General features: G+C 47.8%; 1 protein-coding gene across 1 annotated transcript in view; it reads left to right on the top strand.

Annotated features, from left to right (window-relative positions):
* The window catches only part of PGPEP1L (pyroglutamyl-peptidase I like), a 48,547-nt gene extending 35,995 nt beyond the window's left edge, over positions 1–12,552 (top strand). Inside the window, exons 3-5 of the mRNA XM_073012908.1 lie at positions 9,271–9,393; positions 11,125–11,351; positions 12,098–12,552. Of these exons, the coding sequence (XP_072869009.1) occupies positions 9,271–9,393; positions 11,125–11,351; positions 12,098–12,338 (591 nt within the window). The 3' untranslated portion in view covers positions 12,339–12,552. The remainder of the gene's footprint in view (positions 1–9,270; positions 9,394–11,124; positions 11,352–12,097) is intronic.
* The last annotated feature ends 3,734 nt before the right edge of the window (positions 12,553–16,286 follow it).

Here is a 16,286-nt window from a genome sequence, read left to right on the forward strand (position 1 = left end):
TATTCTTTCTTTGTATTTTTTGCTAGTTGTATTATGATGTGCCTTGGGAAATTATTCTTTTAGTTGAATTTGATTGGTGATCGCTGAGCTTCCTGTACCTGGATGCTGTTGTTTTTCTCCAGATTTGGGAAATTTTCAGCCATTATTTTTTTTTAAGTATTCTTTCTGGGCCTTTTCTCTCTTGTCTCCTTCAGGAATTCCAGTTATGTGGAGATTAGTTCTCTTGATGGTGTCTCATAATTCTCATTGGCCTTCTTTGCTCTTTTTTATTCTTGTTTTTTTTTCTTTCTTCGCTGATTAGGTAACTTCATATGATCTGTTTTCAAGCACTCTAGTTCTTTTTTTCTGGTTGACCAAGTGTACTGTTGAAACTTTCTGATAAGTGTTTTAGTTCACTTATTACATTATTTGTTTCTAGGATTAAAAAATTGTTTCTATTTATTTGTCAAATTTCTCATTTTGTTCCTGGATTGTTTTCCAACTTTTATTTAGCTTTTTATTCATAGGTTTTTTGTGATACCCTGAACTTCTTTAAGAGAATTATTCTGAACTCTCTGTCAGACACTTCACAAATACTCAATTTGGGGGAGGTCTACTGCTAGGGCTCTGTTGGTTTCTTTTGGTGGTGTCATATTTCCCTGAATTTTTACATTCCTTGTGTCTTTACATCAATACCTGTGAACTTGAAAAGACAGCCACTTCTTATATTTTTTCATGTGTTCTTTGATGTTAGATCTATTCTTGTTAATATCAGAACTTAAACACTGACTGTTGTTTCTTCCCTTTCTAGGGAGGACTTACAGTGAGTAGCAAAACTAAAATACTGCAGTAGAACTTGTTGCTCTGTCATTGTTTCCCAGTCTGAGGAAGACATACAGTGAACACTGGAACTTAACACTGCTCTGGAGCTAAACCACTGCCCAGCCATTGTTTCCCAGTCTAGGGAAGACAAGCAGGCACAGGAACTTCATTCCAGCCTCTAGGTTGTTTCAAGGCCAGGGGAAGCTTCCACATGAACATCTGGGCTTTATGGAAAAATCTAACTAAAGATTCAGACCTTCCCACCAATTATTGTCTTTGCAATGCTATGGTACCAGCCAGGCTCTTTAATGTGGTGTCTTTGATGATTTGAGTGCTGCATAGCCACCAAGATTGACATGCCAGTTTCTGTGATCAGTGCCCCATTCTTTGTCCCCAATGCACCCCAAGTGGTTCAGCCCTCCTGGCACTCCCAGTGGTTCCCATGGAATGGGACTGGAGTAGGCTTCTCATGAAGATTCCCAGACTGGTGGGAAGATTGAATGTTCACCTCCAATTCCCTCCTCTCCCCTCAGCAACCATAGGTCTAGGGAAATGCTCTGTGAGTGATACTATGCTGGCTTAGGGGAGGGATACCACAGTCTGAAATGACCAGTTCTCTTACTGGTTGCAGCTTCTCTTAACTCTGTGGGACCAGAGGGTTTCTCTGTTTCTCCTTTTTGTTCGGATTTATTTAGGTGGCATTCTTGTCTTTAAATAGTTTCTAATGGTATTTTTGTGGAAGGAGTGGTGCCAGCGGATCTTCTCTTCTGTCATCTTGTTGATATCGCTCTCAATAAATCTTTATTTTTTTCCCACGTTTGCCACTGAACTTGGGCACCTTCCCTATCCCATGGCAATGTTCTCTGTATCTGCCCCTTCCTCATTCTCCTCTGTCCTGGTCACCACTTTGTCTTTAGCATCTAGCATGGGCCTAGCACATGGTAGAGGCAAAATTAATATTTGTTGAAGGAATATCATTGTTTTAAAAAGTTTATATTTCTGAGGAAGCAAAAACGTGCATCTTACTTTTAACAACATGTGTTGTTCTTTTTTCCAATTACAAAAAACCTCTAAACACCAAAAAGAAACATTTAAAAAAATCAGATTGTAATTCACCATCTAAAAATAACTCTGAGTGTAGTGCATTTCCTCACAATATTTATTATAATTCTCTGTGTCAGCTGTCGATGGCTGCAAATTAAACCAATCTGAAACTTAGCAGTATCAAAAAAACCACCATTCTCTCTCCTGGCTCTGTAGGTCCACAGGGCTCAGCAGGGAAGTTCTTCTGCTTATCTTTCTTGGGGCTTTCATGTGGTTGCAGTGAGATGGAGGCAGAAGGTGGAGTCATGGGGGCTTGACTCAGGTGTGAGGACAGCAGGGCCTGTCCCTTGCCCTGTGATCTCTCCTTGAGGTCTCCACAGCTGGGTAGCGAAATGCAGAAGCTGCCAGGACTTCTTACACTTAGGCCCCAAGCTGGCTGAATTCTGTTGCCTAAAGTGAGTCATAGGCCAGCCCTTTCTTGCACAGCCTTTTCCTGCAGATCCTTCTACCCTTCATCCTTCAAGTCTTTTACAATACTTCCTACATCATCACCTCTTTGAGGATCCTCAATCATTTCCAAAGTGGGGTTTTCAAGGTGATCCATTGGGGTATAGGAAAAAATACAGTATTAGGATTTCCATTTCTATGTTTTTTAAACTGTGATTTAAAAACGCACAATATAAAATTTATGACCTAACCACTTTAAAGTATATAGTTCAGTAGAGTTTATATTCAGATTGTTAGGCAACAGATCTCCAGAACTTTTTATCTTGCAAAATAAAAACTGTACCCATTGAATAATGCTTCCCCATTTCTTCCTCTTTGCAGTCTGTGGTAACTACTATTCTGTTTCTATGAATTTGACTATTTTAGGTACCTCATGTAAGTGGAACCATACAGTATTTGTATTTTTGTGATTGGCTTATTCCATTTAGCATAATATCCTCAAAGTTCATCCACACTGTAGCACGTGACAGGATTTCCTTCTTTTTTATTATTTATTTATTTTTTTGAGATGGAGTCTCACACTGTCGCCCAGTCTGGAGTGCAGTGGCACAATCTTGGCTCATTGCAACCTCTGCTTCCTGGGTTCAAGTGATTCTCCTCCCTCAGCCTCCCAAATAGCTGGGATTACAGGCACGGGCCACCATGCCCAGCTAATTTTTGTATTTTTAGTAGAGATGGGGTTTCGCCATGTTGGCCAGGCTGGTCTCGAACTCCTGATCTCAAGTGATCCGCCTGCCTTGGCTTCCCAAAGTGCTGGGATTACAGGCGAGAGCCACCGTGCCCTGCCGGTTTCTTCTTTTTTAAAACTGAATAATGTTTCATTGCATGTATTTACCACATTTTATCAATTTATCTGTTGATAGACACTTGGATTGTTTCCACCTCCTGGCTATTGTGGATAATGCTGAAGTGAACATGGTGTGCAAATATCTCTTTGAGATCCTGATTTCAGTTCTTTTGGCCACATACCCAGAAGTGGAATCGCTGGATCATAACGTGGTTCTGGGTTTAATTTTTTGAGGAATCACCATATTGTTTTCCACAATGGCGGCACCGTTTTACATTTCTACCAACAGTGCACAAGGCCTCCGATTTCTCCACATCCTCACCAACAGTTGTTCTTTTCTGGTTTTTGATAGTGGGCATCCTAATGGTGTGAATTTCTGTAGTTTTAGTCTATAAAACATAAGAAATTAATGTTCATCAGTATGTCATAGCTGGACTGACATTGACACTATGCCTTGCCTTGTGTGTCCTTACCTCCCTGGACAGGCATGGCTTCCTGGGAGAAGGATCTTTGCCTTGTGTGTCCTTACCTCCCTGGACAGCATGGCTTCCTGGGAGGAGGATCCTTGCACTGGTGGGGAAAGGGATGCTGTGGTGATAGAGAGGTCCTCCCTCTTTGATTCACTTCTAATTTATTACAAAGTGTTTCAGCCCAGTTAATGGGTTTCAGGGTTATATTATCCTGTTTTAATTAAACTAATCCTCAAATGATGACCAAGGAATCCTCACAAAAATGACCTAAGAAAAAAAAGAAGACGACTATAATACAAATCTGGGCAAACCATGAGGAAACAACTGAGTGGCACTTCTCCTACCACTCACAGGAGCTCTTTGTCAGCCCATTTCAATAGAAAAACAATGACAAGCTGAGAAGTTGGCCAAAAAGGAAGGAACTAAGAAAACCACTTAAAATATAGATTTACATCCATTTATTAACCAGAGGCTCACCTGAAGTGTGTATTGTGCCTTGAGACATCAAGACATGAGCTAATGGCAATGTGCGTGCATGCACACATGCTTATGCACACTAGAATATTTTTATTAACAGGAACAAGTGATCAAAAATATTTGGAGACAACCACTCCAGATAGAGGATTGGGAATTATGGCAATTATTTCTGTTTTTTCTTCCTGGATTTTTCAGGGAAGACCAACCCAGCAGTTTGGAAGAATGACCTAAAGGATACTGGGAGTGGGTTGGGGTAAGCATCACATCTGGAAGATGGAACTTGGCATCGTGAAGGAAGAGAGTGATCTTTAACTGGCATTCCAGGATTTCCCCACTTGTGAGGGCTGTGATCAGGCCTAAATGGTGGACCCCCACTGTTGTGGTAGCATCTCCTGTGTGACTGCTTCCTGGAACTCCTCTGTTCTTTAATATGTACCCTCAGCCAGGCGTGGTGGCTCATGCCCGTAATTCCAGCAATTTGGGAAACCAAGGCAGGAGGATCACTTGAAGCCAGCAGTTCGAGACCAGCCTGGGCAACAAAGCGAGACCCCATCACTAAAAAAAAAAAAAGAATTAGCTGGGCATGGTGATGCACACCTGTAGTCCCAGCTACTTGGGAGGCTGAGCTGGGAGGATCACCTGAGCCCAGGAATTTGAGGTTGCAGTGAGCTATGATCACGCTGTTGCACTGCAGCCCAGGCAACAGAGCCAGACCTTGTCTCCAAAATCAATAATGAATAAATAAACGTACCCTCCCTAGACCTCAGTCTCCTCCTCTGTAGAATGGGGACATCATCAGCTCTTCATCAAGAGGGTCGTGGTGAGGTGCTTGGCATGGTACCTGCACACAGTAAGGGTCCTCCAGAGATAGCTAGTAGGATTACTGGACTATTTTGAAACCCTTCTTTTTAAAACTAGAGATATGGTACATACACATTCATTATAAAAATCTTATGAAGAGTATAGAAAGAAACAGGAATCAGCCCCAGTTCTTCCCTCAGGGGATGACCATTTCAGTCTTGCTCCATTTCTGTCCACGGCTGCAGGCAACAGTCTGAGACCCTGATTTTTAAACTTTCTCCTTCTCCAGGGCTTTCCCATGTCAATCAATGCTTTATACGTTGTTTTTAATGGCTGCCTGCTGCTCCCCTGACGGCTGTCCTGCACCTTCTCCCCTGCCTGCTCTGCCTGGCCTCCTCTCATCTCTCGTGCTCCTCTTCCTGTGCCTGGCGAGCCTCTGGCTCTGGCAGTAACTTCTGTCTTCACATGCAGCTTCCAGCCTGGATGGTGTTGGAGGCCAGGCCTGGGTCTCAGCTACATGGGATGGCTCCCAAATCCTAGGTCCCTTCCAACCCATCCGGTGAAGAGGAACACATTATCTCTCCCTCTTCCATTGTCACCCTGACCTCCCTTCCGCAACACATACCCCAAAACCCTCAGCCAGAGCTTAGCACAGAGACTGCAAGCAGTAGGTGCCTCATCTATGTCCCATGACTGATGGGTAGAAGATAACATGAAAAGAAAGAAGGAAGTGAAAAAGGAAAGGTGGAAGGGCAGGGAAAGAAAGGGGAAGAAAGGATGAAAAGAAGGAAAAAAAGGAAGGAAGGTCTTCGCACATACTTCCAAGCCTCACTGTTCTTGCTCTGTGGATAGTTATTTTGCTGGGGCCGGGCACGGTGGCTCACACCTATGATCCTAGCACTTTGGGAGGCCAAGGCTGGAGGATCACTTGAGGTCAAGAGTTCGAGACCAGCCTAGCTAACATGGTGAAACCCTATCTCTACTAAAAATACAAAAATTAGCTGGGCGTGGTGGCGGGCACCTGTAATCCCAGCTACTCAGGAGGCTGAGGCATGAGAATCACTTGAATCCGGGAGGCAGAGGCTGCAGTGAGCCGAGATGGTGCCACTGTACTTCAGCCTGGGTGATAGAGCAAGACTTTATCTCAACAACAACAACAAAAAAAGTTATTTTGCTGGAAGACTCCTACTGATCCTCCAAGCCCTGGTCACAGAGCCTTCCCCTCATGCAGCCCTTCACCTGCACGGCCTCGCTTACCTTTGTCAAAGTCCTGTTATTACTGTGACGCACAGATAGGGAAACTGAGGCTCAGAAAATTACAATGAGTTGCCCAAACTCCCACAGCAGTGAGGGGAAGCGGGGGGGCTTGGTCTCCTTCTCTCTCACCCTGAGTCCTCACCCTCAGCTTCTGTAGCCCAGCCCTGCCCGCTTCTAGTTCACACATCTCCAAGATCACGAGCCTCCATCATGGATCCATGAGCTGAGGCTGCATTTCAGGCTCTCAGGGAGTTTTCTGGAACAATTCAATAAATGAATGCATTCATGCATTCTGGTGCTAGCCCCGAACTCATATTTGATAAGAGAAGACTCAGATCTTGGAAAAACAGCAACTGTTTTTCAACACCAGCTGGTGCCACAGCCTCAGTGAATTTGAACAAATTCAGAGAGCAACTGGTGTCTTTTTCCTTCCTTCAGTTCCCTTTGTTAAACTGCCATGTGTTCCTGGCAACTGGATTTCGGGAGACGTGGAATTCAGAAGAAGTGAGAGAAAGAGGCCAAAGGCAGGGCTCTCTGCTTCCTCGGGACCTTTGTAGGTGGGGAGGTTCACGCCTTTTCGAGGGACTGTGGGCTGGGCACACAGCGCCCTGCTGAGCCGGCTCATTCCTGCAGCTTCAGCAATGCCCTGGATTTCACTCTGCGGACAGTGGTTACACCGGCTCTGTCCTCCTTGCGTTAGCACAAAGCACTCTGAAATTCTAGCCAAGAAAGTGTGCCAGTTCAGAAAACACAAACCCCTGGCTCTCCTAGGTCTGCATGGAACCGACATGGCCTTTGCTAAAACAACCAGCCCTTCTTGGCAGAAAGGGTGGCTGCAGCCAGCAGCCCGCAGTCTGCGTGTGCAGTGTTCCCTCTGCTTCCGACCGGCCCCAGGCTCATCAGATTCTAATAAATATCACTTTCTTTTCTTTTTTTTCTTGTTTTTTTTTTTTTTTGAGATGGAGCCTTGCCCTGTTGCCCAGGCTGGAGGGCAACAGCGGGATCTTGGCTCACTGCAACCTCTGCCTCTTGGGTTCAAGCGATCCTCTGGCAGAGCTGAAGGGGACCCCAGCGTGATGGCTTCCTGCCCCCACTCCTTGAACTGTGCCCCCTCCATGCCCAGCCTCACAGGTACCCTCAGGACAGGAGGCCCAAGATGGATGGCGGCACAAGACCTAGAATGCAGGGTTGCCTGGAGCCCCTTTGGTCTGTCTGGGCCTGGGGAGGTCCACTTGGAATTGCAGCCCCTTCTCCTGGGCCCCACAGCCCACTGCCCTGTGCTTACCCGGCCCTCCTTCTTGCCTCCCACCATCACAGTCAGGCCAGTGATCTCCCACCCAGGGCCCCAGTGGGGATGCTGGTCTTGGCATTGATTTTTGGAAGAGAACAAAGCTTGAGCTGGGGAGGGAACTGAGCAGGTGTCTGGAGAGTGGAGCAGAGCCCCGCAGGGAGGCTGAGCTGATCAAGGACAGACCCAAGATGCCAGAAATTGGCCACCCCACTCCTGGATGAGGCAGCCCAGGCAGAGCCTCATCTGGGCATGTCGTCCCCACCTGCCTCTGCAGCATCCGGGTAGACCTGACTCCTCTGAGGCCTAGGCAGGGGCCTGGAACTTCCTATCTGGGATCTTGGGACAGGCCAGACAGCCTGGCTTGGCCATTATGTGTCTGAGAAAGCATTCTCCCAAGTGCCCTGAAATGCCAGGAAAGTAGTCAGGAAAAACAGAGGGGTAAATTGAAAACCATCTTGATGATAAGCATAGCTCCTGGTGCTGGGAAAGGGCTGGGCCTTTTGGAGATGGTGTTACGTTCCTGATGTGACTTTTACCAAGGGTGAAACGCACAGCTCTAAGCTCTTGCACTGCTTCTTTTCTTCCTTGCCAACTGGGGCTCCACTGCCCCTCACCTCCTCCCCATTCCGTCTCTCTCTCTGAATCTCTCTCTTTCTCTCTGTCTCTCTCTCTGCGTCTCACCTAACCTATAGGTTTTGCTGCCCAGACATGGCAGTGTCCTCCCAGAAGCCTGTCTGTGAGCTCTAGACACACAACAGCCAAGAGGCCAGCCTCCTTGGGCACTTCAAACTCGGCAGGACCCCAGTCACCGGCATGATATCCCCAGCCCAGCTCTGCCTTCTCCTCTATCCCCTTAGGAAGCAGCTCTGGCTCATTAGCTTCTTGAGTACAACATTTCCATGGCTCCCAATTGCCCTAAGAATAAAGTTCACGCTGAGCTAAGCTCTCAGTCTGGCTTCCACAGACTGCCCCAGTGTCTGTTCCCAGCCTTCCCTGGTGTGCAGTACTCCCTGGCACTGGAGGTGGGTGGAGGTGGTGGGTTCCTTGTCAAAATATCTGCGGATGCTGTTAGAGTCCAGGGGTGCAAAATGTCCTGTCCTGAGGCATGCAGGACACACGGAAGAAGCCTTCAGCCTTGCCAGGAGCCAGGTCACGCCAAGTTCCCCAAAGGCCTCAGGTTCTTTTTTTTTTTTGAGATGGAGTCTCGCTCTGTCGCCAGGCTAGAGTGCAGTGGCATGGTATCAGTTCACTGCAACCTCTGCCTCCTGGGTTCAAGCGATTCTCCTGCCTCACCCTCCTGAGTAGCTGGGACTACAGGCACGCGCCACCAAGCCCAGCTAATTTTTGCATTTTTAGTAGAGATGGGGTTTCACCATGTTGGCCAGGATGGTCTCGATCTCTTGACCTCATGATCCGCCTGCCTTGGCCTCCCAAAGTGCTGGGATTACAGGCGTGAGCCACTGTTCCCGGCCAGGCCTCAGGTTCTGATGATGTCTTCTGCCCTTGCAGCTTCCACCGCCTGGCATACTCTTCCCCAGCGTCTCCATCTGGCTCACTCCCGCCTGTCCACAGACCTCACCTGCATCCCCTTGGCAAACACGGCTGTCAGACGTGCCTCTCTTGTGTTCCCTCCTAGATAGGTGCTGCTGTGTGCATTTGCCTCTTGGGTGGGAACTGTGACTCTCTTCTTGGCCCCTTGCTACTTTGTGAGCTCCTTGAGGGCAAAGTCCAGGCCACGGGAGACCCCGGAAGTAGACCCCAAGGATTGGGTTTTCAGGGACTCCTGGTGCCCCCCCACCATTAACTGAGGCAAGTCCGCCTGCCGCTTTACGCAGGAGCTGTCCAAGCTGGGCCTGGGGAGTGACACAGCGGTGCAGCTGCGGACTCTGGAGCTGCCTGTAGACTACAGGGAGGCTAAGCGGAGGGTCACCGGAATCTGGGAAGATCATCAGCCACAAGTAAATGATGGCGGGAGGCAGCGGGGCATGGGGCTGGCGATGTGGTGGAGCTGGAGCCTGAGACCCCCGGGCCCTGGTTCTAGGGTTGATGGTTGAGGGGCACCCCATCCCCAGGCCCCACCAGTCCTGCAAGGTCCCAGCTGATTGTGTAAGGTTCTGGGTCTGTTTGTAAAAGTTTAAGCCAAAATATGGAGTAGGTCTTAATAGAAAATCTGGAGAGAAAGGAGGAGGAAAAGAAATGGAAGTATTATTCCCAGCCAGGACTCAAAAATAGTTTCCACCTAAGGGAGAGGCCCTTGGGTTGGGCCCCATCCATACCCATGAGGGGCAGGTAGGTTTGAAGGTGGGCATGAGGCAAGGACCTCTGTGCCCAGGGAACGACTGGGAGGGTGGCCAACCTGGGGGAGGCCCATCTTCATAGCACCCAGCCCATTTTATCTGGACATAATTACTGTATAAAAAACAGGTACACCCTCACCCCCTCAAAAAAATTCCCCAAATAAGGACCAGATGATGAGGTTAATAAAACATACACTATCAAGGCTGGGCACGGTGGCTTTCGCCTGTAATCCCAGCACTTTGGGAGGCTGAGGCAGGTGGATCACAAGGTCAGGAAATCAAGACCATCCTGGCTAACATGGTGAAACCCTGTCTCTACTAAAAATACAAAAAAAAAAAAAAAAAAAAATAGCTGGGCATGGTGGTGAGTGCCTGTAGTCCCAGCTACTCGGGAGGCTGAGGCAGGAGAATGGCTTGAACCCGGGAGGTGGAGCTTGCAGTGACCCAAGATAGTGCCACTGCACTCCAGCCTGGGCGACAGAGCAAGACTCCGTCTCAAACAAACAAACAAACAAACAAACAAACAAAAACATACACTATCAAGCCATTCAGACAGTGCCCCAGATGTTTTGATAAAATACTTAGGCAGCTATTTTTCAAAAAGGAAAAATAATCAGCTTTAATAAATTCTAAGATTTCACTGGACTGCTACTAACTTCCTTTATTAAGTTTCATTTTTAAAAAAGATGCAGGAGGTGGGTGCGGTGACTCCCGCCTGTAATCCCAGCACTTTGGGAGGCTGAGGCGGGCGGATCACTTGAGGTCAGGAGTTTGAGACCAGCCTGGCCAACACAGTGAAACCCCGTCTCTACTACAAATACAAAAATTAGCTGGGCGTGGTGGTGTACCCGTAGTCCCAGCTACTCGGGAGGCAGAGGCAGGAGAATCACTTGAACCCAGGAGGCGGAGGTTGCAATGAGCTGAGATGGTGCCATTGCACTCCACCCTGGGTTATAGAGCCAGACTCTGTCTCACAAAAATAAAAATAAATAAATACATAAATAAAATAAAATAAAATGATGCAGGTTTCCACCAAAACACGAAGCCTCTGCTGTGGTAGCCTCACCACTTAGCCAGCTTGCCTCTCCTCCCTCCAACCCTCCCCCTACAAAAAGAGAATACATTGCCCTGTAAGAATAATTTGAAGTAAAAAGTATTTAATTGTAAATGCAGCACGAGTTTTTATTCAGCCAAAAGAATCCAGCTATTTTTCTTTCCAGCCATATGAATTAGGAGACACTGGTGGGGGATCCTGGGGCTTCCCAGTGGATTTGGGGTTTGAGATGTTTGGCATGGAGCCGGGCTCGCTAAAGGAGTGGCGCTCCTGCACATTTGGTGAGCAGGGTGGGCCTCATTTTCCTGGGGTCTCTCTGCTGTTGCCTGTTCACACAGCTCGTCGTGCATGTGGGCATGGACACCTCCGCCAGAGCGATCATTCTGGAACAGTCTGGCAAGAACCAAGGCTACCGGGACGCCGACATCCGGGGCTTCCGGCCGGAGGGCGGCGTGTGCCTACCTGGCGGCCCAGACACGCTGGAGTCGGGGGTCTGCATGAAGGCAGTCTGCAAGCATGTAGCTGTGGAGGATGTCGAGGTGCTATTTTCTCGAGATGCAGGCAGGTATGCTCTGTGGGTGTTTGTTAGGCCTCTGAGCAGGTAGGAGAGAAGCAATGGCCTTCGGCATCCCCCCGGCCTCCAAGAAGCCATCCTGTACCGTCCAACCGGCCACTTGGCCATGCGGCGCTGCCCCCAGATCGCCCCTCTTTGCTGCGTGCAGGTCAGCACAGTTGCTAACACCTTGCCTGGGGGCTCGTTTGTGAGACCTCCCTGTGGAAACATGGTCTTTGGTGTGTGGATCTAGGAGAAGAGATGGGAAGGCAGACTTCAAGAGCCACTAACATTTCGTGAGTGTTTTCTAATTTTGATTTTCGGGGTGACCGAAGTTGTGAGTTAACTATGTTGATGTAGCCCCAGATGAAGATTGATTTGCCTTTGTTTCTCCAAGCTCTGATCCCCAGTAGGTGCTTTCCCCTTTCCCCAAGGAATGAATGAGTAAGTGACTCAGGAAGACATGAATGACAGGGATTCACTGGGATGCAGGTGTTATGGACTGGTTTGTGGAATATCTGACCCCTTTCTGTCTTGGTCACTTGCTGGTCATGAGATCATGAGGCCAAGAGCCAGCTCTCCCCACCTCATCCCCGGCACCGTGTTCTTTCTGAGGTGAAACAACACAACTTAAGTCTCCCTTGGGTGTCAGTCCTCCCTCCTCAGGCTTTGTGGGTGTTGCATTGCCCCTTCTGCTTATGTTTCACTGAGGTTAGAGGCTGGTCCAAGAATGAATGTGGCATTTCCTGTGGTTGCAGATACGTCTGTGATTATACCTATTACCTCTCTCTGCATCATGGGAAGGGCTGCGCGGCACTCATTCATGTCCCTCCACTATCGCGTGGGCTCCCGGCCAGCCTGCTGGGAAGAGCCTTGCAAGTCATCATCCAGGAAATGCTGGAAGAGTGTGGGAAAGCCCGAGTGCAAAGCCCGGTTCGAAGAAAACTCAACCATGGTGCTACCAGCCAAAGGGAACCGACCGGGGCATTGCTCCTTTAGAGAAGATTAAACGTTTCAATCCTGTGTGTAGCATTCAGCTGTGCATTGAGAAACTTTTTCAAAAATTGCTTGTAAGACAAAGAGGGGGAAAGACTTTTTGTGATTTTGTTGGGCTATTTTATTGTCGGGAGAAAGAACACTCTGAAAGTTGGACATTTCACGGGATGAACTAGCTTCAGTTATGGTTTTCATGACAATAAAATGAAATCCGAGTCATCTGTTTTCTTCTAAAAATCTACACAGTGGGTCTATGTGATCCTGCCCAGACTACGGGGACCACAGACCTTTTTGGAGAGCCTTACAGAAGCATAGAGACAGCCACTGCTCCAGGGGCCCCATTCCTTGCCTTTGAGCTTGTGTGTCCAGGTCCTGGGTAGCCCTGAAGCCACTGAGGCTCTACTGTATGATTTCTCTGTCTCTGTGTTTGCCCCTTTTATTACTTACTCATTTTAATAATTTTCGAGCTTACAGTTCAGTAGTATACAGTACCTTTACTTGTTGCGCAACCATTACCACCATCCCTCTCCAGAACTTTCTCCTCATCCCAAACCAAAACTCTGTACCTGTTAACTCCCTGTTCCTTCTTCCTCCCAGCCCCTGGCGCCCACCATTCCACCCTCCATCCCTATGAATCTGACTCTAGGTAGCTCACATGAGGGAGTCATGCAGCACTGGTCCTTTTGCATCTGGCTTATTTCAGCCTCATGTCCTCCAGGTTCATCCATGTTGTAGCATGGGACAGGATTTCATTCTGTTGAAGGCTGAATAATATTCCAGTGTAGGTATCAACCACATTTTGATTATCCATTCATCTTTAGATGGATGCTTATGTTACTTGTCCCTTTTGGTTGTTGCAAATCATGCTGCTACAAACACTGGTGTGCAAATACGTGTCCGAGTCCTTGCTTTCAGGTAAACATCCAGAGGTGAATTCCTGGATTCAATGCTAATTCTGTGTTTAATTTTTTAAGGAACTGCCATTTTGTTTCGCACAGCAGCTGCACCATTTTATAGTCATACTGGTAGTGTTTGGTCCTAAAGCACAGGTGAATAGCTGGGCCTAGCTTCTCTCCATGGTGTCATCCCTTTTTAAAAACAGAATCTCCTTTCTGTTTCATCTTTTGTTTTGCTTTTATGACACAGTGCTGGGTCTTGTGCCAGGCTTCTCCCAGCAAGAGTCTACCTATTCAGTGTTTTCTAGGGGCAGATTTCCGTTGGGAGTCCTGTTGGTAACATTGCTTTTTTTTTTTTGGAGGAAGTGAGCGAAGATAGCTAAGCTCTGGGAAATTTCTTGTTGGTGTGATTACAGCTACCATTTTTCACTTGACTAAATTTAAAAAATTCATCATTTAGTGTTCAGATTCATTCACTATTAAGAAAAGCATTTGCAGCTTCCTAACAAAGGAACCAGGCCAGGCACGGTGGCTCACACCTATAATCCCAGCACTTTGGGAGGCTGAGGTGGGTGGATCACTTGAGGTCAGGAGTTCGAGACCAGCCTGACCAACATGTGAAACCCAGTCTCTACTAAAATTACAAAAAAAATTAGCCAGGTGTGGTGGTGGGTGTCTATAATCCCAGCTACTCGGGAGGCCGAGGCAGGGGAATCACTTGAACCCAGGAGGCAGAGGTTGCAGTGAGCCGAGATTGCACTATTGCACTCCAGCCTGGTCAACAAGAGCAAAACTCCGTCTCAAACACACACAAACCCACCCACAAACAAACAAGAAAAACCCAAGAAGACAAAAAACCAAAGGAACCAGTCAAGGCCGCCAGCACACTTTTTGCATTTGGAGTGGCCTTTAGAGGACTCCCTTTGCAAGTATACCTGGATCATTTGCTAGAAAACCGATCAAAGCCCGCATGTTGGGGGATGGGGAGGTGGTGCTGGGCGGTGTGTACAGGTCTGGCTGCATGGTTGGTAATGTGGAGATCTGCTTGTGCTATGGGCAATTCTGTCCGAGGACACTGTCAAGCAAGGGGCCCCCAGGACTGGGCTCCAGTGTTATATTTCAGACTCCTTGGCAGCATGCCGTAACATTTAAAAAATTTTTAGATATCCAATTGGAAGGCCCAGAGCTCCCTCTTCATGAACTTCCCCATCATTTCCCCCACTGTGGCCTCTGAAGTTCTCCAGGAAGAACCCCAGAAGGCTCATTCACATCCTGGGCTGTGTACTTTGCCCAGCATCCCTTGTCTGTATGCACAGAGCCTGCTTAGTTCTGGCAGTGCTGAAGTCAGTTTAAGAACCACAGCAGAAAAGGCTGAGTCCTGGGTTGGACATTTAATAGTTGGCGGGGAGGTGGGAAGGGGGGTCTTGAGCATGCTTGTATGTTTGCTCATCTGTAAGAGTAATTAAAATCCTTTCTTTGCAGGGTGATTGTGAACATCTGGTGAGAGAATGAATGTGAAGGTCTTTTAGTAACATTAGAACCCTACAAAAATCACCCACCTGGACTTGGGAAGGGTAAATGAAGAAATAGCTCTTGAGGGCTTGCAGTCTTAAGAAATGGCACAGAGGGAAAAGTTCTAATGCTTCTAAAGACCCAGCACCTTCATCCTTAGACATTGCTGCTCCTTCTGGCTGGGCAGGCCAAGTGCAGACCGCACTGTGGCAACCTGCGAGTGCAGCACCAACCTGCCCAGGAAAGAGGGAGGCCCTGTTAGGCTTTCCAGCCTCAGAATTGAGACTTCCTTGTCATCAGTCACCTAATGAAGATTAGGTGCCAGGCACTCGGTGACAACAGTGAGCAGTAACCCTGAAGCAATGCAAAGTTTGAGAGTACCCTTTTTTTTTGAGATGGCGTCTCACTCTGTCACCCAGGCGGGAGTAGAGTGGCACGATCTTGGCTCACTGCAACCTCCGCCTCCCGAGTTCAAGTGATTCTCCTGTCTTAGCCTCCCAAGTAGCTGGGATTACAGGCAGCTGCCACCATGTCCCGCTAATTTTTTGTATTTTTAGTAGAGATGGGGTTTCACCATGTTAGCCAGGCTGGTCTCGAACTCCTGAGCTCATGTGGTCCACCCGTCTCAGCCTCCCAAAAGTGCTAGGATTACACGCGTGAGCCACCGAGCCCAGCAGAGTCCCCTTTCAGAAAGGCCTTTTGCTTTTAGGTGCAAACACTTCTGAGGCTCAACAGGTCTGAGGTAACCATGGTCTTTGGTTTACTTCTCCTACCTACACATAGCTAGGCAGCTCTTCTTCTACTGGCCTGATTTTGCTATTTTCCCATGATAAAGTTGAGGGAAATGACCAGCTTCTCCTGATGTGTCTATGAATCCTTAGTCTGATTCTAGAACATTCGCACCTTGCCATACATAGCCATTTCCCCTGACAAAAATATTTACATTGTAGCGTCCCTGGGGCAGACAGAGATCGCTAAGCAGTAGCTAGAAAGTAACTAAGACTTTGGAGCTCCTCCAGTCAGCCGCATCCTGTGTGTGGCCCACTGGGTTCTCACCAGCATCCCCCGAGGCGGGCATGTCAGCCGTGAAAGACCAAAAAGCACACGGGAAATGTGAAGAACTGAAGTCCTCTGCCCTGGAGTCATGCAGATCAGACTTGCCTTGGCCTGACTGTTGTTAGTGGAAGGTATAGGAAAAAAGTCCACAAATCAGTCAGAACTGCAGTACAGATTTCTGTAATTTATGCACTGAAATTTCTTTCCAGATGATTTAATGGAGTGAGAAATAGAATAGCTTCCCTGTCGTCTTCACTAGCAATTTGCATGCTGAGAAAGCTCAGCTGTCAGAGAAGAGGCAATGCTTTTGTGGAGAATGCTTCCAGGCAACATGCGTGAACACACGTGCCCCAAGTAGCTCAGCTTCCTGCCACCGAAGTGTGGTGATGCTTCCAGAAGGGACAAAACAAAACCAGAGGTAGAAATGCATACAGAATTCTTTTATTTAACTTAAACCATGTAGTACTTTACTAGAAAAAAGCAGAGT

The sequence above is a fragment of the Chlorocebus sabaeus genome, chromosome 29 (genome assembly GCF_047675955.1).
Source record: "Chlorocebus sabaeus isolate Y175 chromosome 29, mChlSab1.0.hap1, whole genome shotgun sequence".
NCBI lineage: Eukaryota > Metazoa > Chordata > Mammalia > Primates > Cercopithecidae > Chlorocebus > Chlorocebus sabaeus.